The 25,763-nt window shown below is 39.8% G+C and overlaps 1 protein-coding gene and 1 long non-coding RNA gene across 2 annotated transcripts in view; one reads left to right on the top strand and one right to left on the bottom strand.

The window, feature by feature from the left end:
- Positions 1-25,763, bottom strand: part of LOC126469711 (uncharacterized) — a 555,905-nt gene that overhangs the window by 278,427 nt on the left and 251,715 nt on the right. The window contains exon 6 of the mRNA XM_050096897.1: positions 23,423-23,485. Within this exon, the coding sequence (XP_049952854.1) occupies positions 23,423-23,485 (63 nt within the window). The remainder of the gene's footprint in view (positions 1-23,422; positions 23,486-25,763) is intronic.
- LOC126469712 (uncharacterized) overlaps positions 1-25,763 on the top strand; it is a 111,188-nt gene that overhangs the window by 23,259 nt on the left and 62,166 nt on the right. The gene's annotated exons all lie outside the window — the stretch shown is intronic.

The raw sequence follows: 25,763 nt of genomic DNA, 5'->3' as shown, positions 1-25,763 counted from the left end.
GATTTTTTTATCCCACGCGATCAAACCCCTCTCCTGAAATTCTGCTGCGTGAACCATTTTTTGTCCAGAACCTTGGCCACTTGTCTGTAACATACAAGTACGACAATTTGTTCGTGACGATACATTTATGTCCCGTCGACGTCGACATCGAGATCATTGCAACCAGACCGCTAGCCCAGATGGAGGGTCGATCAAGGAGGCAGTGATGCACTGTCTGAGAAACCATCCAGTAATTTGCGGCTAGTGATTTATGAAAGCCGCGCGGGGTTAACCGAGCGGTCTGAGGCGCTGCAGTCATGGACTGTGCGGCTGGTCCCGGCGGAGGTTCGAGGCCTCCCTCGGGCATGGGTGTGTGTGTGTTTGTCCTTAGGATACTTTAGGTTAAGTAGTGTGTAAGCTTAGGGACTGATGACCTTAGCAGGCAAGTCCCATAAGATTTCACGCACATTTGAACATTTTTGATTTAGGAAATCACAGAAAACATTAATCAGAACTGTAACTTGATCCGAATCCTAAAGCGCCTCTTTGGTCTGGCATTGTCATCGATAGTTGATCCTCAACACAAACAAATATAACGCGTTATTGTACGGTGACATGAAACTGGCACATGCATTCAATGTCTGAGGGTATGCGTACGGAACGACCACATAGAAACTAATCATAGGTAAGACAAATGACAGACAGGTTCACTGGATAAGCCTGAGACACTGTAAACCACTTACAGAGGTAGCTTACAGAACCCTCGTTCGACCGATACTTGAGTATTTCTCGTCTGGCTAGGATCCTTACAGATAGGATTGGTGGAGCAGACAGAGAAAGCCCAAAGAAGAGCAGCGCGTTTCGTTATAGGTTCGTTTACTTAGTGCGAAAGCATCACGGAGATGTTCATGTAATTCCAATGGTAGGCGCTGCAAGAGAGGCACTGCGCATCACGTTGTGGTTTGGTTTTGAAATTCTAAGAGCAGACGTTCCTACAAGAGTCAAGCAATATATTGCACGTTCTTACGTATATCTCGTGAGAAGATCAGAAAAGTAAAATTAAACGGTTTCGAGCTCACACGAAGGCTTCCTAATTATCTTTCGTCCCGCGCACTACTCACGACAGTGACAGGGAAGTGCGGGAATGACAGTGTTACATAAAGTATCCTCCGCCACACGCCATAAGGTGGTTCGCGGAATGTAGATGTCGACGAGTCATTGAACCTGCTTATAGTCAGTATCTGGAATGACTGAGTTCAAAAGCTTTCGTTCTACTGCAGGGAAAGATGCAAGTAGAACCAGGCGTGAAAAGCTCTGGTCAAATATTTACAAAATGATCTTTGGTTTTCTAAGCAATAGCAAACAGTGAGCTGTTAGAAATAGGAAAACTTCAGAGTGAGCACAGCTGCATACACTGGCTTCTGTAACATTGACATTATTGATGTATATTGTGCAGAGGCCTCTTAAGAATTCACTTCAGTTTGTTGCGTTTCTAGTGGGACTATGACGTCTTGTGGGACAGATATCTAGTAAGCAGTCACCAACTGTTCGCCATGCTTCTAACTCAAAAGGGGTCTGTGTTCAGAGAAGAAAATTCTGCACCAAACTATACCAGTATTTACAACATACCGTCTACTATTTAAATGGTGCAGCCATCTTATAACATACAGTTGTCCTGGAACAAGCTCTGGTCTGGAATCGAAGCAAATGATTCATGGCCTGGGTTTACAGGCACGTTCCCTTAGGTTTATAACTGTTCAATATCTTGATCACAGTGCGTTTCGGGCATGGGTGTGTGTGTTTGTCCTTAGGATAATTTAGGTTAAGTAGTGTGTAAGCTTAGGGACTGATGACCTTAGCAGTTAAGTCCCATAAGATTTCACACACATTTGAACATTTTGAACAGTGCGTTTAACTTGTCCCACAATTTCTCGTATACCTTTGGAACTAGTAGGCTTAATAGATACTCACGAGGCAAATGGCTCATTTTGCCTTTGTTATTTTCGTTATAATCTCAAAGAAAAAAAAAACCTACCTGTTGTACTATGCAGAAAGTATAGATTGGACTTTCTGAAAAGACTAACGGTCCCGGAAAACAGTAAAGGCGAAGTTCGTTTACTTTTCTGATTTCAAAGGCATAATTATGGGCAATTACGCGACATATAATCACATCCTGGGGTGAAGTAGAGGGAATTAAAAATTGACATCAAGCAAGAGCGCCCCGGGCTCGCTCGCATGCAACGGCAGGTGACCTGCCACTGTCTTGTAAAATGCACAGAGACACAGCGCACGGCCTTTATTACTACCCTAAGCAACCTGGACGCACAATTGTAATGAGTGAAGCTGGCCATTGTTGGCATGCCTGGTAACACAGGAAAGGGGTAAGTGACAGAGGTACACAAAATTACCCTCCGCCACACACCATAAGGTGAACTGTGGAGTATAGATGTAGATGTTTGTGTCGATGTCACCACTATTTGTAAGACTTACTTCTGAGTAAGAGAAGAGAGGCTGATTTGCCACACGTTTTTATACTTGCTTGTGAAGAGCTATGGCTTTCTACGAATATGTAACAGTGCTAAGTGATGCAGTGTTGTTGACAGCTGTTTTGACATATGAACGGGAACTGTGAAAGGTAAAAAAGATAAAACTTTCAAATACAACGAAGAAATTGAAAAGAATATCAGTCTTTGTATGAATACAGTTTGCGAGATAAAACTGCGTGAGACCAGTATGTGGTAAATGTGAAATGTTTTCAAACCTCTGTTCCCACGGTTTCTGGTTGCAGTCAAGCGACAAATCAACGAGCAACTGGGCAGCAGAAGCGGGGAAGTCGCCACCCATACTGTCGCAGTAAGTACAAAACTAAATTTTCGGATCCAAATCGACTGTGAGCGGTCCGGAGTAGCCGAGCGGTTCTAGACGCTACAGTCTGGAACCGCGCGACCGCTAAGGTCGCAGGTTCGAATCCTGCCTCGGGCATGGATGTGTGTGATGTCCTTAGGCTAGTTAGGTTTAAGTAGTTCTAAGTTCTAGGGGACTGATGACCTTAGCAGTTAAGTCCCATAGTGCTCAGAGCCGTCTGAAACATTTTGGACCAAATCGACTGTGAACAACACTCATGGCGATGCATTAAAGCAAGTTCTATCTTGTTGTCACAGAGCTAGCACCCAGCATTATGCTTGAAATATCTATGTAACTTCTAGACGACCATCTGAATAAGAGCCTGAAAAGGTTCGAAAGTCGGTTCATGGAATGAACAAATAACTATTTCAAAAAAAAAAAAAAGTGACTGGTTGTAGTTTTATGTGTTTACACTGAATAAACAGTACGGGTTCTAAAGCATCCGTAGTGGATAAGCTTAATCGGAAACAAATGTTTCTGTGGGGACGACTTGCAGTCCGTATACAGGATGGTTATAATTAAAGTTTCGCTATATGAGCCATTGTAGACGGAAAACTATTAACCTTATGGCTATCCAACTTTGTAGGAATGATGTTCAGACTGTGTGCTGCAGGTTTGCGTTTTTAGTAATGTTAATGTTATGATTTGCCTGCCGTCAGGTACTGGTACTGATACGGTGATGTAGGGTTGAAATACAAGAATCAGTGTGCATTACTGTTGCAGTCAACACGTGTCTAGATAAGGTGAGCAGGACTTTACAGGAATACGGGGAGGTTCTCTTTCCGCACCGGAGTTGAAGAACACGATTCGCGAGTTAGAATTAACTGACAATTTGGTAATTCCTCATGGGAGAGCCACAAATTGTCGAAGTTATTGTTGCCATGGCTGAAAATGCTGTATGCAATGTGCAGTATTCGAGCGCTGCACGACGGCTGAACATTTCATGGTCTACCGTTCGAAAAGTGCTGCGAACAATTGTGAAATGGTGTATCTAGTGCGGTTCGAGACTGTGGTGAATGCAGATGGTCGTCACATTGAACAAAATTTGTAACCCGGGACGTAAACATGGAACGCATTAAACAAATTCAGTGACAGATCACAACAGGATACAGCAATTCGAAAGACACTGAAATTGGTTCACAGAAAAGATTAAATCATATTTTTTGGCATAGGTATACATGATGTGACATTCACCACACAAGAACAAGTCGTTTGGACTCGGATAAAAACTGCCTTCGATTACAACCACATTGAAATGAGGTGACGTGTTCACTTCTGTATGACAACAAATATCAAACGCTAGTCTTCTTATAGCGTAAACATGCCAGCTCGAATGGTTAAAATCGAACGAAAATGGATTTCAGATACGGAGATATGCCTCTTCTACCACCTATCAAAGACTTTATGTGTAAAACTGTATTTGTGTACAATCAGTGTCTGAAGGTTAACGAATGTAAAGAGTAGAGAAAGACAAGTGGCTGAAGAAACTATACCGTGTACCAGACAGCTATAGCCAGCAGTTTTGCCACACTAATAAAAGGGATATCGTTAGGTAAAAAAACTTCACATTTGCTCGGAACAATAGATGTTAACACATGCACACATGCAGTACTTATAGAGTCATATTTCTGGAAACAGAAGTTGCTGTGTTGTCATATGTTCTTCCTTTATTCGTCATCAAAATGCAAATGTGGAGTTTCAATGAAGTAATTGAACCACAATGGAATGGAACAGATACGGTAGCAAAGATCTGGATTATTTTATCACTGTGACTTTTGATATCGGACTCCTACAGCGCGGATACGCAGAATACGATGTAAGACGTCTGCACGTTGCACTTGTCAAGTGCGCATGACATTACATTTCTTGTTCAGCGATTTGAGGTTCGTAAACCTTCAGAAATCGATCGTACACAAATACGGAGTTTTACACATGTTTATTTATTGTGCCTATGGCAATACAAATGGTAGTGCAACTGGCATTCGAGAATTGCAAAATTTTACAAAATAAACAGAATTGAACAACTACATTCACAAATTAATATCTAAATTTTCAGTCCATTCGATGGCGCTAAGCTCGTCTGCTACAGCTAGATACTATGTGTTTGCTGGTCTGATGTTCATTGCCGCTGTCATGTCGAGGAGATGAAGCCATTCCCCACCGGTGGGGGCCTTCTGTACAGATGTCGTGGCATGTACGATTCCTATTAATTGGTTTACAAGCACGTCTTGGTAATGCCATGCCGGCTGGCCTTGTGCCAGATGTTATGAGAGTTTGATATCCATCACGGGCGACATTATTCCACTTTTCTGACCCCTTTCGGCTCAAGCTGAGATCCACAGCTTGCAGTGTTTCTGCTAATATGATAAGTGACTACTTAGATTTTAATCAGCTCATTCTAAGTGCAGGCACTTCAGAGTCGATTAGAAGCAGAGAAATTTTAGTTAATTTTCCATACTCTTTGAGAAGGACAATCTGTCCTCGAAGATCTGGTGGCGTGATGGGCTTAGAGGTGGTAACCAGTGAAGAGGAGAAGACCTGATGCAACTTGTTATTGCCCTCATTGCTGCATTTAGCTGAACATAGATGTTTTTCACATATGAACTATGAAACCACACTGGAGCACAGTAGCCGGCAGCAGAAAATGGTTCAAATGGCTCTGAGCGCTATGGGACTTAACATCTATGGTCATCAGTCCCCTAGAACTTAGAACTACTTGAACCTAACTAACCTAAGGACATCACACAACACCCAGTCATCACGAGGCAGAGAAAATCCCTGACCCCGCCGGGAATCGAACACGGGAACCCGGGCGTGGGAAGCGAGATCGCTACCGCACGACCACGGGCTGCGGACCCGGCAGCAGAGCAAGAACTTTGTAGTGCTGTAGCCCTTCCAACCCATGAGGTACCATTCAGCTTCTGTTTGACTTTACTGCGCTATCTCAGCTTCGATGCGGCGTTTTCTTTGTGTTTCTTGTACGAAAAGGTTCTATCAAATATATCAAAGTCAAGTATAATAAATGACTATGACAGACTTTGAAGCACTTATACCTCCGCATGTTATAAGAATTTTTATTTGTGTTTAGCTCTTGGACCTGGAGTACTCCCTCTCTCAGACAGACACAATGCAGCTATTGACCTCGTGCAGGAAAGAATTTCAAATGTTCACAGTAGTCATGTCTGTAATGTAAGTCATACATATAACTGAACTAAAGTGAACCATGACTGTTCGACGGTACGAATTCATACATTCTACAGGCTGGAAAATACTTTCCTTCTCACTTTTTTTAGTAACTCTAATACAATAACAAATAGACTAAATTCCACATATTTCTTGTAGAGAAAATGACGCCGTCCTGTCTTTCAGTTTCCGTAAATACTTCTGTGCTGGATTCATTAACTCTTGTGTGTCGTGTCACCAGTCATAACTTCAACCTTCAGGCAGTTTCCATAAGCCAGTGTCACGTTTCTATTCGATCATCCTCTTTCAAATTTTCGGCAGTTTCCCTAAACCACTTTAGTTTAATGCCGGTATGAAACATTATTAAAAATATATGACCAACTTCTGTACCCTGATGGTCAAATTACGCTAGTTTCATCACTGTCGCTGGGTTGTTTGTTATACACCAAAAATGGAGACAATAAGAAAATACTTCTCCAGGTGTCAAGCATCGAAGCTAGGTGACCCAGTGGTTAAGACGGAAAGGGCGATGATCGGATCCCCACACAACCGTAAAGGTTTCCCAACATCGATTACCGGTAAGGCGAATGCCGGAATGGTTCCTACGAAAATGATGCGGTCCGTTTCCTTCCACAGCCTTGTCCAACTAAGTGTAGTTTATGTAATGTGAAGTATAATATGTGTTGTTACTCATGTGATGGATTCCTGTTTACAAAAGTAAACATGTCATATGATCTACATCTGGATAAAAACAGTTCTCAACCTACCTCGTAACAAATATTTGTCCTCCTTGGGTTTCATCCCATTGAGAACGAAGTTGTAGAATTTACAACCACTTCCCCGGAAACCACTCAAACAATCGCCCGAATGGTTTAGAGGTGCTGCAGAACATCTAAAACAGATCTGACCCTCAGGACAAAAGCAGATGTGTAACGATCTGATGAACATGCTAGGATGGAACGGCCAGCTTGACCTCGGGAGCTGTTGGGTTACTTGCGATAAAGTAACGATGACTTCGCGAAAACGCTATTGCAGCAAAAAAAGTTGCAACTGTTAATTAGACGAACAAGAGGAAAATGATATATTCAGAGTCGGAGGCTGCGGCCAGCTCAACCGGTCGGTAGGGCAGGGCTCCACGACGCCGCCTTCGTATGCACCCTTTGATGACGCTGCAAGAAAAAATTTCCCTAAGTCTTTTATTATATTATTTTTCACTGTTGCCTGTGCCACATTTACGATAGCTGAAAAAGAAAACCGGTTTCCCTCGCCTGCGCCGAGTGACGCCGCACGCACTGACACGCACACACACACCCAGTGTGACGAGGGTAGAGAGAGAAAGAGAGAGAGAGAGAGAGAGAGAGAGAGAGACCTAGGGAGGAGTGGAGAGACGTAGACGAAGCCGTAGAGGATCGGAAAACGAGTAAAAAATGGCTACATGCGGCGTACGTGAGAGCCACAGACGAGAAATGTAAAGAGCGTGGCGCATTTGCATATGTCTCCTGGCTTCTTTGTTCTTTGATCTGGATTGTCAGACGTTATAAAGAATGTTGTCGACGGGGGGAGATAAAGAAATAAAATGAATTACGCTCGAACAGGTTCCGTGCAGGTAAAAAAAAAGAAAAATGAAGCTTCTTGGGGATGGAGGAATTGCATCTCGGCCTAATACAGGCCGAAAGATCGGTAATACATTTCTGCTCGGATGGCGTTAACAGTGCACCCAGATACTAGAACGACTCCAATAATGGACGTGCATTTAGCTTGTGATGATCGCACGAGCAACAGTTATTTGCGCTGCAAAGCGGAGCGGAGCAGCTGAAAATTATAGCGACCAAATTCATTTGAATACCGAGAATTGTTACTAGTGTTCCAAGTTTGGCAGAGTTGTTTATTTTCTACTAAAACTGGAGATACTATCCCTCTAAGGGAGCAAAGCGTCAAACAGTGTGCTCAGTTCTACTGTATATATGATTAAAGAATGTTTCCAGTAATACGCTAGCCACAGTCACTAAACCTTTTCCTGTACGATGATAGTATTCATTTTTTGGAAGCCTTCGATACGAATATTCTGGTCCATGAAGAGTCTAAATGGGAACTGATTACGTTCAAAATATGAATGAAGAGTAACCAGGAAGGTGTTTAGCGTCCCACCAAAGTCGAGGTCATCACTAAAGGAGCATAAGCTCCCACCTTTCAGCATTCGCCTAAAGTGAGTCAGAGAAATCGTAGAAAACGTAAATCAAGATACTCGAACGGAGGTTTGAACTCTGTTCTTCCCGAATAACCGATTAGATACTGTAATTCTTAACACACTAAATTTACTTTTGGGAGGCCCTGGATTCAAAATCCAGATTTAGGTTTCCTGTGGGTTCCCTAACCGCTAAAGGCATATGACATGAAAGCAGTCCTCCAAAAAAGACGCTTCTTATTTCCTGTGGCAACCTTACCTATTCTGAGCTTGAGCTACATCTTTAAGGATCTCGAAGTGGCAGGGAGTTAAATCATAAAAAAATAAACAAAGCCGTTTTCAAGCTAACGGATTTTAACACTGTAGTGCATGGACCTCTTGGAGGTAGTGTGTCCTTGCCTTGGCATGGTGGTATGTAGCCATTTATAGGTGGACCAAAAGTTTGACGCATACTCCAAACCAAAATGCGACTTGGCTTTTTCAAGTTAAAAAAATCGTTCACAGAGGTAAAAAGGCGATAAAAGACAGCAAAAGGTACTAAGACAAACCGACGGTTGAATTTGCGGTCTTTGGACTTGTAGTCTGTGACTTATCTTAGAGGATAGACTGAAGAATGCAAGCCTACATTTATAGCATTTATAGATTTAGATAAAGCTTTCGACAATATTGACTGGAATATACTCGTTGACACTTAGCAGGTAGCAGGCATATTATGCAAGGAACGATAGTTAACCTACAACTTGCACAAGAATCAGGCTGTAGTTATAGTGTCGAAGGACAAGAAATGCAAGCAGTAGTTGAGAAGGAAGTGAGATCTGTTGCATCTTCTAAGTATTCTGCCAATAAATTGCTGTCTTTGGTTCACCTTCCCCACGACATTATCTATGTGATCGTTCCAATTTAAGATGGTCGCAACTGTTATCCCCAGGTATTTAGTTCAGTTGACAGCCTTTAGATTTCTGTGATTCATCGTGTGACCGAAATTTAACGGATTCCTTTTAGTACTCATTTGGATGACCTCATATATCTCATTATTTAGAGTCAACACTTAAAACAGTATTAAAAATTGATATTTCATTCCACATACAAATATATTCATCTTGTAATACGTTGATGGTGCTCCCAACTACTTAAATTACCACTCCCCCTTAATGAGAGCATTAATATTGTAATCTAGGAGATTACCGAATTTACGCTAGCCTGTCAATTATTCGAAGTTTTTAGTCATTGTGGTTGTAAGTGGTCAACCTTAACATGGTGCATCATCAGAAACTTGCACCAACACATATCCCTAAAATGCCACAATGTGGCTAGCGTGTGCAACTGCAGTGAGATCCACACAAGTCAGTATTACTGTTATGATTGCCTGACCCAGTACAGCCTCAAGGATCTCACTTCAAAAACTCCCAATGAAACTGGCGTCCGTCTCCTGTGGGCACACTAGTCTAACCACTCTGTTTTACTTTGCACATTCTTTACTATAATGGTTATAAGTGTTCTTGTCTGCTCTGCAACAATAACTTTTACTCCAGTTTTTCTTACAATCTGTAAACTGATGCTACTGTCACAAACATTAAACACTGAGGTTCGATACTAAATATAGACCGGTAATGATACGACTGGAGTTCTGGAGTTATCTGATCCTGGAATGTATAATTAAAAAACATACAAGATAGCCATTACGGCCGTATACCTAGTCTGATAACTATCATCAAAGTTACCAACTGCACAGGCAACGAAAAGCTTGTTGCTTTTATGACAGGCAATGCCTGAGCTATGCTGACAGAATGAAAAGTTTTATGCCAATGATATCCACATACTGCCTGAATAGACTGTGCAGTTCACAGCATCAGCATCTTCATAAAAGATATTATGGCTCCAGATGTCCGTGACTTTAACCTTGTAGCGCAAAAGAAATCTTTGAAATACAGCCGGGTTTCTAGTGCAGTATTGGAGGCATGTAAGAAACAGAAACGGCTCATCTTCTTTCAGCCTCAAATTTTCATCTGATGCAATGGGCTCATGTAATGATAAATTTTGATAGCTCATTAAAGAAAGGCCGAAAACTGCCATTTTAACAAGGATATGTGGCAAAAAATGGTGGAGTCTGTACCTGATGTTAGGACACCAGCGAATGCAACACATAGCATTTTCAGATATATATCGGTACACGCTGAAGACAGTAAAGAGTTTAAAAGGGAAACAAGCTGTGCTGCAGTAAACCTTATGGATCCACAGAGTAAGAGAGCATTAAATGAGGATTAGCGGAGCGGTCTAAGGCGCTCCAGTCATGGACTGTGCAGCTGATCCTGGCGGAGGTTCGAGTCCTCTCTGGGGCATGGGTGTGTGTGTTTGTCCTTAGGATAATTTAGGTTAAGTAGTGTGTAAGCTTAGGGACTGATGACGTTAGCAATTAAGTCCTATAAGATTTCACACACATTTGAACACTTTTTTTTCTTTTGAGGGCAACAAAACTAAGATGCAATGGCAATAGAGCAAATGTACAAGAACCACCAGCAAACACTATTTCTTCCCTTTTCTTCTTCTTCTTCTTCTTCTTCTTTTTGTTGTATCAGATGGATGTGTGTGTATCATAAACTGAGTTAGTAATTCAGTGTATTTACTTGAAACATCAAATGGTCTTTCTGTGCAGTTATGTCTTTTAGTTAAGAGTAAAAACAAAGGATGCAAACCATTTAACGAATATCGAGGATTTCTACATCTTTGTTCATGCGTTGCAGTACAGTCACATTTGTGGCTTTATCTGTACGTCACATTCTTCACATACTTCGATATGCCCACGCTTCAAATACCTCGAATTTCTTACCTAATACTGCGGTAAGTGTCCATGCCTCAACTCCACAGAGCAGAATACCGAACATGTAGCATAGAAGTAGACGAGCGCGAAGTGTAACTCTTATGTTACAGCTAGTCAGAACTTCCTTAATTTTTCTGGAAAGAACCTCTGGGCGTTCAATTCTGCAGATAATTTCTTGGGAGAAGTGTCAGTTATCGTTCATTTGGAACCCAAATATTTGTATGGCAGTACTCATTCGATCTTACTGTTACCGGGTGCAAGATTAGCCTGAATTTCGTCTCAGTTTCTGCTGACACCCATCCGTTTTGCCTTTTTGATGTTCAGCCGCAACACTATGACATTACTCTAGCATATAATGGGCTAAAAGTCTAAAAAGGTGCGCATCCAGTACAAGCCTCCCTCCATCCCCCCCTCACCCCTCGTCGTATGGCAGCACTTGAAACAGTGCATATACACTTAAATATTTCAAGAAGAGATTTGGCTTTTCAGCTTCTCTTATCCTCGAAAAGATAATTAATTTACAGTAGGAAATGAGATACAAAGGTAATATGGAAGTATTTTGCAACTTTGCAGAAAAATAACTGACAATGGCCAAAGTAGGGAGGATATAAAATGTAGGATGGCAATTGCACGAAAAGCTTTCACGAAAATGGGAAATTTGTTATCATTGTAAATAAATTTAAGTGTTCGTAAATCTTTTTTGAGGGTACTTAAAGTATGGCCTTGTACAGAAGTGAAACATTGACTGTAAACAGTCCAGATAAGAAGAGAATAGTAGCTTTCGAAATGAGGTGCTACAGAAAAATGATGAATATTATTTGGTTTGACCGTATAACTAATGAAGAGAAATGTGGTACAACTTGACTAGAATATGGGACTGACTGATAGGATACATCCTGAGACAGCAAGGAATCGTCAGATTGGTAATGGAGGGAATTATTGGAGATAAAAATTGTAGAGGAAGACTAAGATTTGACTACAGTATACAGGTTGAAATGGAAATGGGTTGCTGTAGTTATGTGCACAGGATAGACTAGCGTGGAGAGCTGCATCTGATCAGCCCTCAGACTGAAGACCACAACAAAAGCAACAAAAACGGACATTTTGACACTGAGCCAAAGAATTCAGAGTTAAGCCCTAGTTTTCCTCATTTTCTTTTTCCTCGTGAATACCTGATCAAGAGTGAGTAGTTAATACAAGGAGAAAACGGCTCGAAGTCTTGGCACATTGGCAGTAGCTAGACAACTAAAGAATGTATAGGTGCTGTACGTCAAAGAAACGCCAAAATTCCATCGGTGCCAGGAGGAGAAAGGACCCTGAAGTGACAAATGTTTAGTGTACCATCATTCACTGTGAAATATAAGGACCTAATGACAGGAATTTTTTGAGTTTCAGCAGAAGGTGACAATCGTGACGTTTTATTCTAAATACTGTCTCACAACAAGACTCTTCCGTTTCTGGCAGAGAACGCACTTTTAAAAAATGAGAGCACACTTGCAGAATTTTAGCTGCGTTATTTCTGAGCCCGAAACCAAGCATTCAGATGTCCGTGCCCCGGTTGAGCAGATGGCTAGTGGAAAACCTGCTCTGTGATTTGGAAGAATGAAGAAGGACAGTTCCTCGCATCTCTGTAACAGTCCGTTGTCATCCGAGCGTGCTCATCTGGTTCAAACAGATCGGAAAAGGAGACCATTGCCATATGCAATCAATAAATCCATTACCTGTCAGGTCAGCACAAGAGCAATGTAGGCAGATGTAGGGACTACAAAAATAAAATGCTTCATTAGAAAATTACTAATGATGTAGTGGCAAATAATGGATTGTCAATTGTCTCAGCGTATTTAGGACAGATAGCCGGCCGGAGTGGCTGTGCGGTTCTAGGCGCTGCAGCCTGGAGCCGAGCGACCGCTACGGTCGCAGGTTCGAAACCTGCCTCGGGCATGGATGTGTGTGATGTCCTTAGATTAATTAGGTTTAATTAGTTCTAAGTTCTAGGCGACTGATGACCTCAGAAGTTAAGTCACATAGTGCTCAGAGCCATTTAGGGCAGATAACAGCCACTTTGTTATTTTTAATGGCCGGATACTGTGTTCTGGCTCATAAACGTTCATGTTGAGAGATTTGGTAATGATGGTATGTATGTCTGCGAAGAATACACAGAGTGGTACCGGATCCTATTTGTATTACTGTAGCAGTTGTCTAGAATTGCTGAATCTGATGCTACCATGGTAACAGTTCTGAAGGTCTTGGTACAATTTGATGACATTCTTCCTATAACTGTGCTATGTCACACCATTATCAACGTATAAAAAAATCATTGTGCATTACGCATTAATAACGGTTTGATCACGTGAATGTTATACAATGAGCGACTTGTAAATAAATGTGTGTATTAGACAATCTTATAATAATCCATCTGTATGAGTGAACATGGTACAGATGCTCAACGAAATGTCATTGTCATAATTTTGATTGGTAAATTGTTTGGAAACGAGAGAAAAGGGGTAACATCCTTTGCTTTGTTTATAACATTATAAGTTGATGTTATCACAAACAAGGATCCCGTGCAAACTGTTTTGGGACGAAATTCAAGTCAAAGCAGAACAATTCAACAGAAACCGGCTTATAAGCCGGCTGGAGTGGCCGAGCGGTTCTAGGCGCTACAGTCTGGACCCGCGTGACCCCTACGGTCGCAGGTTCGAATCCTGCCTCGGGGATGGATGTGTGTGATGTCCTTAGGTTAGTTAGGTTTAAGTAGTTCCTTGAACCATTTTGAACCGGCTTATAAACTTAGCAAAAACTGACAGAAGCAAAGGACCGATACATATACCGTAACATTAGATGCAGTTTTAAACAAAATAAGCGTAAAATAGTTAACATCGGAAGTAAAGAAGCAAAACCACTGTTCTGTCTGGTAGAGCATAGACAGAGGGGAGGAATACAGTAACACAGTGCAAGCATTTGTGATGGGCGCCTAGAAGCGGGACATAAGAAGTGCGAGCCACCAACAGGAGGGAAACAGAAAATTCAACAATCGGAATTTAACACGACTTTGAAGAGTTTAAACTTAAATGCAGCAGCTGGAATCGACAAAGTATTAGTATATTAAAATCATCAATGGCCTTAGTAACTATGCCCGCATCTCGTGGTCGTGCGGTAGCGTTCTCGCTTCCCACGCCCGGGTTCCCGGGTTCGATTCCCGGCGGTGTCAGGGATTTTCTCTGCCTCGTGATGGCTGGGTTTTGTGTGCTGTCCTTAGGTTAGTTAGGTTTAAGTAGTTCTAAGTTCTAGGGGACTTATGAGCACAGCAGTTGAGTGCCATAGTGCTCAGAGCCATTTGAACCATTTTGAACCTTAGTAACTACAAGATTATGCAGTCTAATGTCAAATTTTTCTAATGACAAAGATATTACCAGACTTTCCATAAATTTGTATTTACATCCACGAGGAGATAAAACATTGCACAGCCACTCCCCCAACAAGCGCAATGAAGTTGTTAACTAGACAAACAGATAGGAGGAGAGAGAGACCAAATTAAGACACAACTACAAACTTACGTTAGAATAAAATAAAAGTACACTACCATCAAGTTTAGCCTTGGTTAAGTGAAAACACTATAAATTTATAGCAGAGAAAGTTTGTGCCAGTGGTGTGTGGAACAGTATTAGAAATCATGCGGAACGTCGGACTCAAGTGCATTACTATAATCACAAAACAGTCGATGAGAAGCACATATAAAAACACGAATGACTGATAGGATGAAGATGTAGTGAAGCAGAAAGAAGAAACATTCAGAACAGGAATGTGTATATAAGCAGAAATAAAATAAATGCCGAGATTCAAGAATGACATTTTTCATTTGAATGTTGGTAAAGAAGGCGCATTAGAACTCCTGAAAGTAGAAGAGGAACTATTCAGCACAAAATTCACCGGAGTAGCCTGAACAGAATCGAGGATTATGATTCGCAGCAGAAGGAGGTACTAGGAGATTTTAATAATGGAAACAGGAGAACGTACATTCGAAGAAGTGGTGTACAAAACTGACAGGGGAAATAAGAGAGTACTTTTGAGTAAATATGTTACACGGTAGTGACAAATAGACCATAGGAGAACACGGTGAGATGCCCTGGACGCAGAAAAACATCAACTGGTTCCATGACATCGTTATTAATTTGCACTATATTCTTTCCTTTCTGTTGATTATACATTATTTTAGTCGTGATATAATTGATTTGCGTGCCTTCTTTCAAAACTCGTCTGTTAAGATCATTCATTCGTTGTAGAAGTTTATCCGCACTAGAGGCAAGCAGTAGAATGTCATTAGCAAATGAAGCAGTTTTTCGTATGTTGTATTAACACACAGTCATTCTTTGCCCCATTTTAGTATCTGCCAGGGCTGCTAAGAATAGTTTTGGTAATACAGAATGTGCTTCCCGGTCTCTGTTTAAAGTTCTAAATTTTCTGATATACTGATAGTCTATGTCTCACACAAGGTGTAGCATTTTCTTCAGTATACAAGTATGAGGTAAATCAGTGGGGTTTTGCTCAAGGCCCGTCAGGGCACATTTTGACAAAATTAAGTCAAAAGTTTTCCCAAAACCCATGAATACTAAGCAAAGTCGTAATTAATTCCAATGTATTCATTAAATGTCACTAATAGTATTATTACCCACACCTCTAGTTTTTCTTTTTTTACCTTCATACGTCCTTTGACATATTATTTACATAGAGTGTGGTAGAAGTCTTATAAGAAGTTCCATACTACTCTCCTACGCGTAGGTTATTCTGAGTAGGAATGGGTATTGCGAGGAAATGTAGAGGTAATATTATTTGAGAAGAATATCACACATCCCTTCCAATAATTAAAAGACGCGAGTTAGCACCTCTCGTCTGATAAAAGCTTAATAAGCCACTTTGAAATGTAAATAAAATCCGTTAGTTCACTGCATATTATTATCGTATCACAGTTGTTTCCTTCCATGGAAATTTTAACAGGTTGTTCCATTTTGCAAAAGACTGTTATGTTCCATTAAGACAGGTAGAAATGACACTTTTTATTGTACTGAAGATATTTCGACCTTAAAAAGACTAAAAGCTTCAGCAGTATAACAGGGAGCAAAACTCTTCTAATAGGAAAAAAAGAAGAACTCTTCCTTCCCTTGACAACTCATTCTACATTCCGTACAGCATTTGGCTAGAAACATGGTGCATTTGTGTGTGTGTGTTTTTTTGCGTAAACACTTATTTCTATTGATGTTTTAGTTAGCTGTAAATTATCAACATGTAAGCAAGCACATGACTAGATGATATGGAGGCTTCTTCAGAAACTGATATAGGTCGATGTGATGCGAAACATGCTTGAACTACAGAACGTGTCACTCGCTCAACACCAGTGAGAAAGGCAGAAAGCACAAGCAGATGGGTATTAATTGAAAAGATGCTCCGTGGTTCACAACTCGCGAAATCTACTGTGGAGTGCTGATGGGTAGATGAGATTGTTAATAGTTCAGCATTCAAAGTGAGTAGGAGTCTCTTCTCTCGTGACGAAGGTGAGTAGAAAGCCTCTAAGAGAGGATTACTGAAGTAAACGGAGGAACAATGTAAAAGAAATTTCAAAAATGACTGGAAGAAGTCAACAGAGCAAATTTGAAAGTAGACCTGACTTTCAGTTATGATACGACTAATAGTGTTTAACCAACATAACAAAAATAAAATAGCACAAGTTAACTACTAAGTCATACAATCAGTTGAGGAATTTTTACATTTAGAACGCTTGAAGATAACGACAGGGTGGAGGGCAAAAGAAATTAATAGAAGAGTAAAAATTATATGCACTGTTTCTGTGAACTAAATACAGTGTCTGAAAAACAAAAGCTTACGAGCAATGTGTATTATGAATTTTGACTTACGACACTATGACATGGATTAGCAACGCGAGTCCCAGCGGCGCATAAAGTCACTGCATTAGTTGCAGACCAGCAACCATATTGATAATAAACTTTCATAATTACACATGTAGAAAAAAGTGTGAGGATGAGAAAATAGGAGTGGAAGTAAGGCTTAAGATCTCTCAATAGAAGAAGAAAAACGAATACAAGTGGGATTGTAAAATAAGCAAAGTAACGAACTGCTAAGACAAATAAGTACCACAAGTAACAAAACTGAAGGCTGCGATAGAAAAGTTTCACAAAACTGGCGATAAAGCTGAATGTAGCCTGCAGGAGGCTTAAACACACAGTCTAGCAAAATTGCTAACCAAAGTCTTAAGGCTAATAAACTCAAAAATTGTCATAAGTGTTCTGTACAACGCAGTTAATAAGTAAAAGAAGAAAATTTTAAATAGTATTACTTTTATGACCGAAAAGAGAAACGGAATTTTGCTTTGAAAGGCAATCCAATAACATTTCATAACAGAAAATCAGAGTGTGTAAGAGATAAATGGAAAGATGCTGAGAAACAAAAGCCACACAGTAGAAGAAAGGCAGTACATGGGCCAATTAAAATAAAAGTCATTCTGGATAAAGGGGATTTCCGTTATTTCTGAAACTGTGCAGAGAAATGTATTTGAGCTGGAAGAAAGAACACAGTGAATGAAAACACGAATATGAAGACACATAATAAGAATTCACTAGTTCCTCGCTCCAGGTGAAACAAATAAGGAAAAATTGTGTAAGAAAATGGTATCATAAATGCAAAACAGAATGATATAAGAATAATTAATCTAAACAGAATATATGATATTTCGAAGAAGGCACCAAAATTCATGAAACTGATTACGTGAGATTAAAAAAGGCTACAAAATCTATGTATATAGTTGAAATAATACAATCAAATGCTTTGTAAAAGAAGCTACCTTAGCAAGACAACGAAAACTGAAGTGGCTTTTTAGTTAACAAGAAATCTCTACAACAAGAAATCTATATCCATAAATGCAACTCTCCAGCACTACAACGCTGTCATTAGACCATAATGCCTTTATACTTCAGAATGTCTTTTTAATACAGTCAAACATTTCGGTGAAAGAGAAAAGAAGGAAAGGAAAATAAAGAGTACAATCTTGGGACCAAAATAAGAGAATGAGATATGGAAATCAAGAAGCAATGAAGAACTTTATGAAAGAGCACAACGAATATTAGGCATAATGAGCAAAGACTAAATGATAGAAGAATAACAGAAAGAAATTTTAACTCGTTTGACAGAAATCCAAAAACACCGGTGAGGGGAAAAATAGATAAGTACTGGAAAGAATGGAAATGTAAGTCATCTCATGTGGTTTTCACTAGGCCAAACCCCAAAAAAAAATTAATGTTCCCGTAAAATGAAGAATGACTTTTTGAAATGTGAATCTACATTAGGTATAAAGACTTCATTAAAGTATCATGAAACTCAGAACTGAAATAACAATATGACAAGGACACTGAATATTATCTAAGGAGTATTCAGCAGATCTAGAGGAAATTTTCAGATTTTGAACTCGCAAAATGATGAAAGAATATGTGTTACAGGAGCATATCCAAAGCATTTTCGCTTTGCTTTTGACAGTGTGCTGTTTGTCCCTTGAGCGGATAAACTTTGCAACGAATCGAAGATCTTAATAACGCAATTTTGAAAGTAGGGAGTCAAATAAATTATAACAGGGTTAAAATAATTTATAATCAACACTGCGAAAAGAAAACCTAATAATTTAACAATGAAGAGGTTGAAGCAACTGACCAGTTTTTGATTGTAGGACAGTTAAATGCATAGCAAATGAAATGAGTACAACAGTAAAAAATGGCCTGTAACAATTTTGACAACCCAAAAACTGTTTTCAACTGTAAGCTTTCGATGTGGCTGAACCTAAAAGCTTAAAATACGTGTACTAACAGTTTTGAATTACGGCAATGCGACTTGGACTTCGAACGCGAAAACCATTCAAACCCAGAGGTTTACTCAGTGAGCAATGGAGAGGTGCTGCGATTACTGTATGCAGTGGAGATGGTCAGGACATGTAGCTAGGTAAATGAACCACGACAGTTCTTCACTGGATTTCAGTAGGTAAGAAGAGACGTAAATAAAGACCGGATGGAAGTGGAAAAATGACTTAGAAGACATGCAAAAGCATCTTCGATGAGTACAGCTGAAGTTTATGTTGCATGAAGGACTATGTTAGAGGCCTTTATTCAGCAGTTTAGATATTAATGATGACTGTCCATTATCATGAGAAATAAGTACAAACATTTAAAATGAGAAAAACATTGCCGTTATTCTGATTTAAATGTGACTAAGGCCACAATGTAGACCAAAAATATTTTTAGGGGCGGAAGTGTTCGGTGTATTTCCAAATAAATTGTCTTCAGCTAACGACGAAACACGAACGAAAGTATAATATGCGTACATAAAACATATCCTTGGCCAAAAAAGTAATTTTTAGGGAGAAGCATTATTCTAATTTTGATTTCCAGGCAAGAACAGTGGACTCATTTGTCACGATACAAGCAATTACCAAAATTTAATGTTTGAGCACTTCACCTGTTGTCGTTTATTTAGTAGTGATAATAAAAGGATATGCACTGCGATAACTAATTTATTTTAATATTAGCGTTTAGGGGGAGACCCACCCTAAAACATCACTTTTCCAAAAAAAAGGGTATTTCACGTCTTTGTGGTGTTTACTCTTAGATCCCAAAATGATTTGGCTATATTACAATTACAAGTACGTCTAAGAAACATTTGAAATATAGACTGCACGAGGAGTTGTGGCACACTGGCTGTTGCCACTGTGGTCAAGGCAATACCTGTCTATCAGGGACTTGCATCTGATGCACTACTGACCAGATGTACTGATGGCAAGACACAAAATTCAAATGAAAATTTGCATAGTGTCATTTGGTCCAAGTGTCCCAAAGAAAAAAAAGGAAAGAAAAAAAGATACTTTTGGGTCTTGTAGAAGCTATTTCTCAGTTCAGTATGGGATGTTTGAAAACTAAAGAAGGCAGAAATTCCAAGACTCCTTTTATCGCCCTCACAGAAGAACGTGTGCTGATCTAGAGATGGACGATGGATCAAGGAGTCCACAAGATTATGGAGAAGGAAAAATTTAAGGTAAAGGCTACCCTGGTCCTGAAATTACAACAAGAAGAAACCTTACAGGAATATGAAGGAAAACTTGTGGTGCTGGTGAATTTTAATGGGTATTCGTGTTGTACTAGCACTAATTTTCAGTAAAATTTTAAAATCCGTTTTGCTGTAAATTTGGTTTTCTATGTTCAGTGCCAACTATTTCATCCTGAATATTACCCAACCACAACGAAATTTTTTCAGGAAGTACTCTTGAGGAATCTGCATTCCTCTATGCATTAATATTATTGAAACTGTAGTTTGTTTATTTTATCAAAACGTTTATGTACCTATTATCACAGAAAATTTAATTTTGAAACTTGAAAAAAAATACTAAAAGTAAATTACTAACTTTTCTCATAAAATGAATGCATAGAACTATTGAACAATAACTTGCGAATGTGCCTAAAAATCTGGAATATGATAACTGATGTGTTAGTACTAAAAATTGGTTTTAAAATATCTTAAAAATGATATTAATAATTCAAAAATCAGCAAGTGTAAGTGATAGAGATGCGCTTAAAATTCGGCTGAAATTGGCAAAGAAGAAGAAAAGTTAAATTCTTGGGTGGAGTCACCCTGAAGTGCCGTGTGGCAGAAAATACAATACACATACACAGTAAGATGGCTCCATACAATATGTGAAGCAACAAAATAGTGTGAGATTTAGCCTGTGTGTATTAGTGCAGTCACCAGTGACCACCAAGTTAGGCTTAGATGAAACCTTGATGTACTGAGGCACCTGAAAAGGTAGATTACTGCAAGATGTGTCAAAAAGTACAGAGACAAGTCAGTTAATTATAATGTTTACAAACAACAGATGTTAGTAATGAATGTAGAAAATCGTGAAAGAGGAATGAAATAGCGTTTGTTGGTCTTACCTGATGCTAAAGCCAGAAATAATTATACTGCGATAAAGAATGAACACATAAACGAAAGCTAAACCAGACATACAAGGGAGAACATAAATGAAAACAGCAACTACTAGTCGTCATAGTGTAAAAAATTATAGAATGTACGCTGTTTGACGAGTCAGACTACAGAAGACTCTGGAATAAGTAAAATACAACAAAATTCACCAGCAGAGCAAGGACATTCGTGAAATGGGATGTGAACATAGACGAGCCAGACGTTAAATATTACATGGCTCGTGAGAAAACCCAAGACGTAACACGATTACAAAATCTTACGAGAAGATGCAGTACGCTGGTAGAACGCTCCGCTTCCTACTCCGTAGGAAAGGAGCAATGAGACGTAAAAATTGTAGGGGTTGAATATCTTGAATGTGTGGTGAGAGACGTCGTGAGGCAATGTAGCAAAGGAAGGGGGATCAGCTTGCAGAAATAGACATCACATCACCTAAATTACAAGCTGTGGGCTAGCGGGTGTTTTAAAGCTACACGACGAGCGCATCTACTGAACAGAAAAAAATTCTTTAAATTTTGTAAAGAGAAACGTAGTTTTTATGTATCAGAGATATGGGTAACCTCTTTGGTTTTTGAAGAAGTGAATGTGTCCGATAAACAACAGTGTCGTGCGATTAATAACGGGGTAAAACATTAAGGAAATTCAAAATTAAAATCTTTCGTAGAAGTAAAATCACATGGAATTTGAATGCCTGAGGAAATTAACAATTACTAGAAACCACTCGCATATCTTTTGAGAAGCGGGCAACGAAGCTAGATGAGTGACAAAACTATAAAAGGAGCCGATAACTATTGCCAGACTCAATTTTAGGAGTGTACTGAAAGTTTATAGATGGAATGAATAAAATGTTCAGTGAGAAATTTATCTATTTAATAAATATATTTGAAATATTAGCTATAAAAAAAATTGTAAAAATTATCTTAGTCGACGAGTATCGACGACTGACAGGATACATAACGAACGCTAGAAACAAATGAGAAGAGAACACAGGAAGCGATAACGCATACGAACATTAGCAACTGAAGCTCGTTAAGCACTGACGCGAGATTAATGTAGAACTTCGGAAAGTCTCGTTTCGGGCTCACACTGCACAAAAATATTTGCCTTGTTGAGGACGGTGCTGTGGATATCTTAACGTTCGTCATGCTGCTGGATCCCTCATCTCTTCCCCTCTGCTTCTGGCGTCCGCTAATGTTGTGCAGAAGAATATATTTGAAACACAGTATTCTGGGCTACTATACGTTGTCATTCTGTTGGCAGAAAAACAATAACTGTTAGTGATAAATTTTAGTAAGCAGAAATTCGAGAAGTAAGTGTGAAACTTAAATTTTATCCTCTGCGGAAACTTGCCACTCTTACGAGGCTAAAGGTTGAGTTTTAATTATCAGTGCAAACGATGTATGAATACCACACATTGCCTCTGCTAAACAGAGGCGTACCCCCATGAAATTTCAGTGATATGTACTATTGTTAATAACGGTGTTCACCTCTCAAATAATACTGATCACCGTCAGCTCTCTTTCTAAGGAACAGCATAAAAAAAAAGTTTTTGACGAAATAATTGAGGCTCTACATGGAGCTCGTAGCAAAACTACGCAAGCACTAAGCAATGTCTACTGTGCGTGGTGAACTACGAGTGTTAAGTACGGTTACCTTCACCAGGAAACCAGTCTCCACCACAAAGAAAATATTCGTGCAAGCTACTTACGTTTCCGCTCATCTGACCATCACAATAGCTACAGCGTTAGTAAAACTGCAATTACAAACATGATAAAATTGAAATGTAACTCCGAATTCATGCTCTACTTACGGCTCTCTGCGGCAGAGATAACAGAATGAAAGTAAATCTGTTCGGGTGAAGTTTACTCACCTCAACGTAGACGGCAATAGGCGACCCGTAGCGTGCTTCTATGTTTCATCTCACACCGCGGTCTGAGCTTTTATTTGTACAGTACATTAGGCGGCAATGGAAGGTGTGAGCAGGTAATAGATGAACCACCTCTGATTTGATTAGGCTTTAGAGGCTTTTAAAAGTGTAGCAAAAATGATGGTAATTTTTAAAGGAAATGTATGCCATTTTCTTTCTGGTCGGTGCTAAATGAAGACGGATGTCACTGCACGCTTTGAGCCTCAGATGGTTTAGTGCGACCAGTTAATAGTTACGTGTGCAAGCTAGAGTCAAGATCTAAATACTACTGTATTTACCATGCAGTCGAAAACACTAAAATGCAAATTATTATTGTAATTCGCCTTAATCCTAGTTATAATAGTAGTAATAATAAATTGATGGAAGAATACTATACACAACGGAAGAGATGCCAACTCACTCGTTGAAGCGTCGACCAGCATTCTTCAAGAGTGCGGTCGTTTATAGCGGAATTCGATCTAGACTGTTGATCCATGGTAAGCACAAGAAAAACGATAGCTTCCATTATTTACAGGTAAACACATGTCACGCAAGTAAACTTCTAATAGTTAGTTGAAACTACTTTTCAAAATTGTGGTAAAAATGAGACAGAGTCATCTATAATATTAGAAGCATGATTCCTTACACACTAAACACCAGCACAGTGAAAACAGTTGTTCGCAGCAAAATGAAGAATTAGTATATTTAGAGCGAGAAATACAGTGAAACTAAGAATGAACCCATAGTACCTTAAATCCATTTGCAAATAGTCAGCAATTTTGAGGAAGCTGTAATTATGCACTACTGATAATATATGACTAGTTTTATAAGGATAGCAAGAATGTGATGTTACTCTGCACAAAGACAAAACAGGTAAGTAAGGCACCAACACCGCAGGCGCGCTAATTTCAAAATACTGACACCCACACCAATCAACACGAACACTGCTCGGGACTCACGGGAGCATACAACGAGCTTTTATTTTTAAAGAAAAGAATGAAGAATACGTATTTATTCTACTGTCGTAAGTGTTTCTGGTCCTTTCCTGGACACAACAATTCTATTCAATCTTTACTTACTTGCAGGAAAGAGCTTTCAATAACCGCTAGCTTTCAGTTTCCTTACTCGTTCTCTCGTTATATCTTCCGCCGACGCGACCTGTAACCGTTGGCCGTGTCTGTATTACTACACACTGACGCTACAAGAAATCCAAATGTAGGAGTGAGAACACTGTCAGTAATGTCTCACTTCTAATTCCGATTGTGCTGATGGCGGAAATGAAACAAAGGAACAACTTCAAATTAGCAGTGGGACACATGCCCTTACTTGTCCCAAATTGTGCTACGAAAAGCCTGTTTCTGGAAAAAAAACTGCAAATAAAATCTAGAAAAGGATGCATACGGTTTTACAAGTAAAGATAGTAAAAGTCGAAGTATCTGGCTTGGAGAAAGGAGACTTACTTTTGCTTACAAAAATGTTACTCACAAGGGAACGTCCCCATCGCACCCCCCTCAGATTCAGTTATAAGTTGGCACAGTGGATAGGGCTTGAAAAACTGAACACAGATCAATCGAGAAAACAGGAAGAAGTTGTGTGGAACCGTGAAAAAAATTAGTGAAATATACAAACTGAGTAGTCCACGCGCAAGATAAGCAACATCAAGAAGATTCTGAGCTCAGGAGCGCCGTGGTCCCGTGGTTAGCGTGAGTAGCTGCGGCGCGGGAAGTCCTTGGTTCGAGACTTCCCTCAACTGAAAATTTTATTTTCGCAAAGTTATGATATGTCCGTTCGTTGATTGACGTCTCTGGTCTCTGTTCACTGCAATAAGTTTAGTGTCTGTGTTTTGCGACCGCACCGCAAAACCCGATTCCTCCACGGGAAAACACGTATGATATATTCTATACGACACTGGTGACGGCATGTGCGTCACATGACAGGAATATGTTGTCGACCCATCTAACTTGTACACTTGGCGAATGGGTAAAAAGATTCTTCTACCTTGCCCGATTTAGGTTTTCTTGTGGATGTGATAATCACTCCCAAAAAAGTGATGAAAATATAAGAGTTTGTCACATAAACTGAAAATAAAAAAATTAAACTTTTCACTCCAGGACCTCTCATTCCGTAGCTGCTATCGCTAACCACGCGACCACGGCGCTCCTTGACTGCCAGTGTCCTTCTTGTTGCTTATCTTGCGCATGGACTACTCAGTTTGTATATTTTACTAAATTTTTTCATAGTTCCACACAACTTCTTCCTGTTTTCTCGATTGATCTGTGTTCAGTTTTTCAAGGCCTATTCACTGTGCCAACTTATAACTAAATCTGAGGGGGGTGCGATGGGGAGGTTCCCTTGTCAGTTAATCCGTCCCTTTCATGTTTTGCAGTCGTATATATGTTATTTACTTGAGTTACTCTTGTGGGTCTTAGCCATCAGGTGTGGTTACTGCCCTACAGACTAGACCCTGCGTACCCACATAATAGGACACTTCGAATGTCAACTACGTGCATTTATATAAATATATATTTTTCCTTAAGGCACTGGCAGAACTCTGGGACAGGGGCCTCTGTAAGTAACTGAGCCGTAGACTCTACCAGGGTCCAGTGAGGAAGTAACGAGTAATGTACCTCACAGCCTAAGCAAACAGGTTACAGGTTAATGGAACAGAAATTGTGCAGCAAGAGTGTGAACTGCCTGGATAGCAGGACTTAGCTGTGGTCTTATCTGACTCTGACATTGGCATGCTTTCCGTTAGACGGGCA

The sequence above is a fragment of the Schistocerca serialis genome, chromosome 3 (genome assembly GCF_023864345.2).
Source record: "Schistocerca serialis cubense isolate TAMUIC-IGC-003099 chromosome 3, iqSchSeri2.2, whole genome shotgun sequence".
NCBI classification, from domain to species: domain Eukaryota; kingdom Metazoa; phylum Arthropoda; class Insecta; order Orthoptera; family Acrididae; genus Schistocerca; species Schistocerca serialis.
This window is presented reverse-complemented; position numbering and strand designations above follow the sequence as displayed.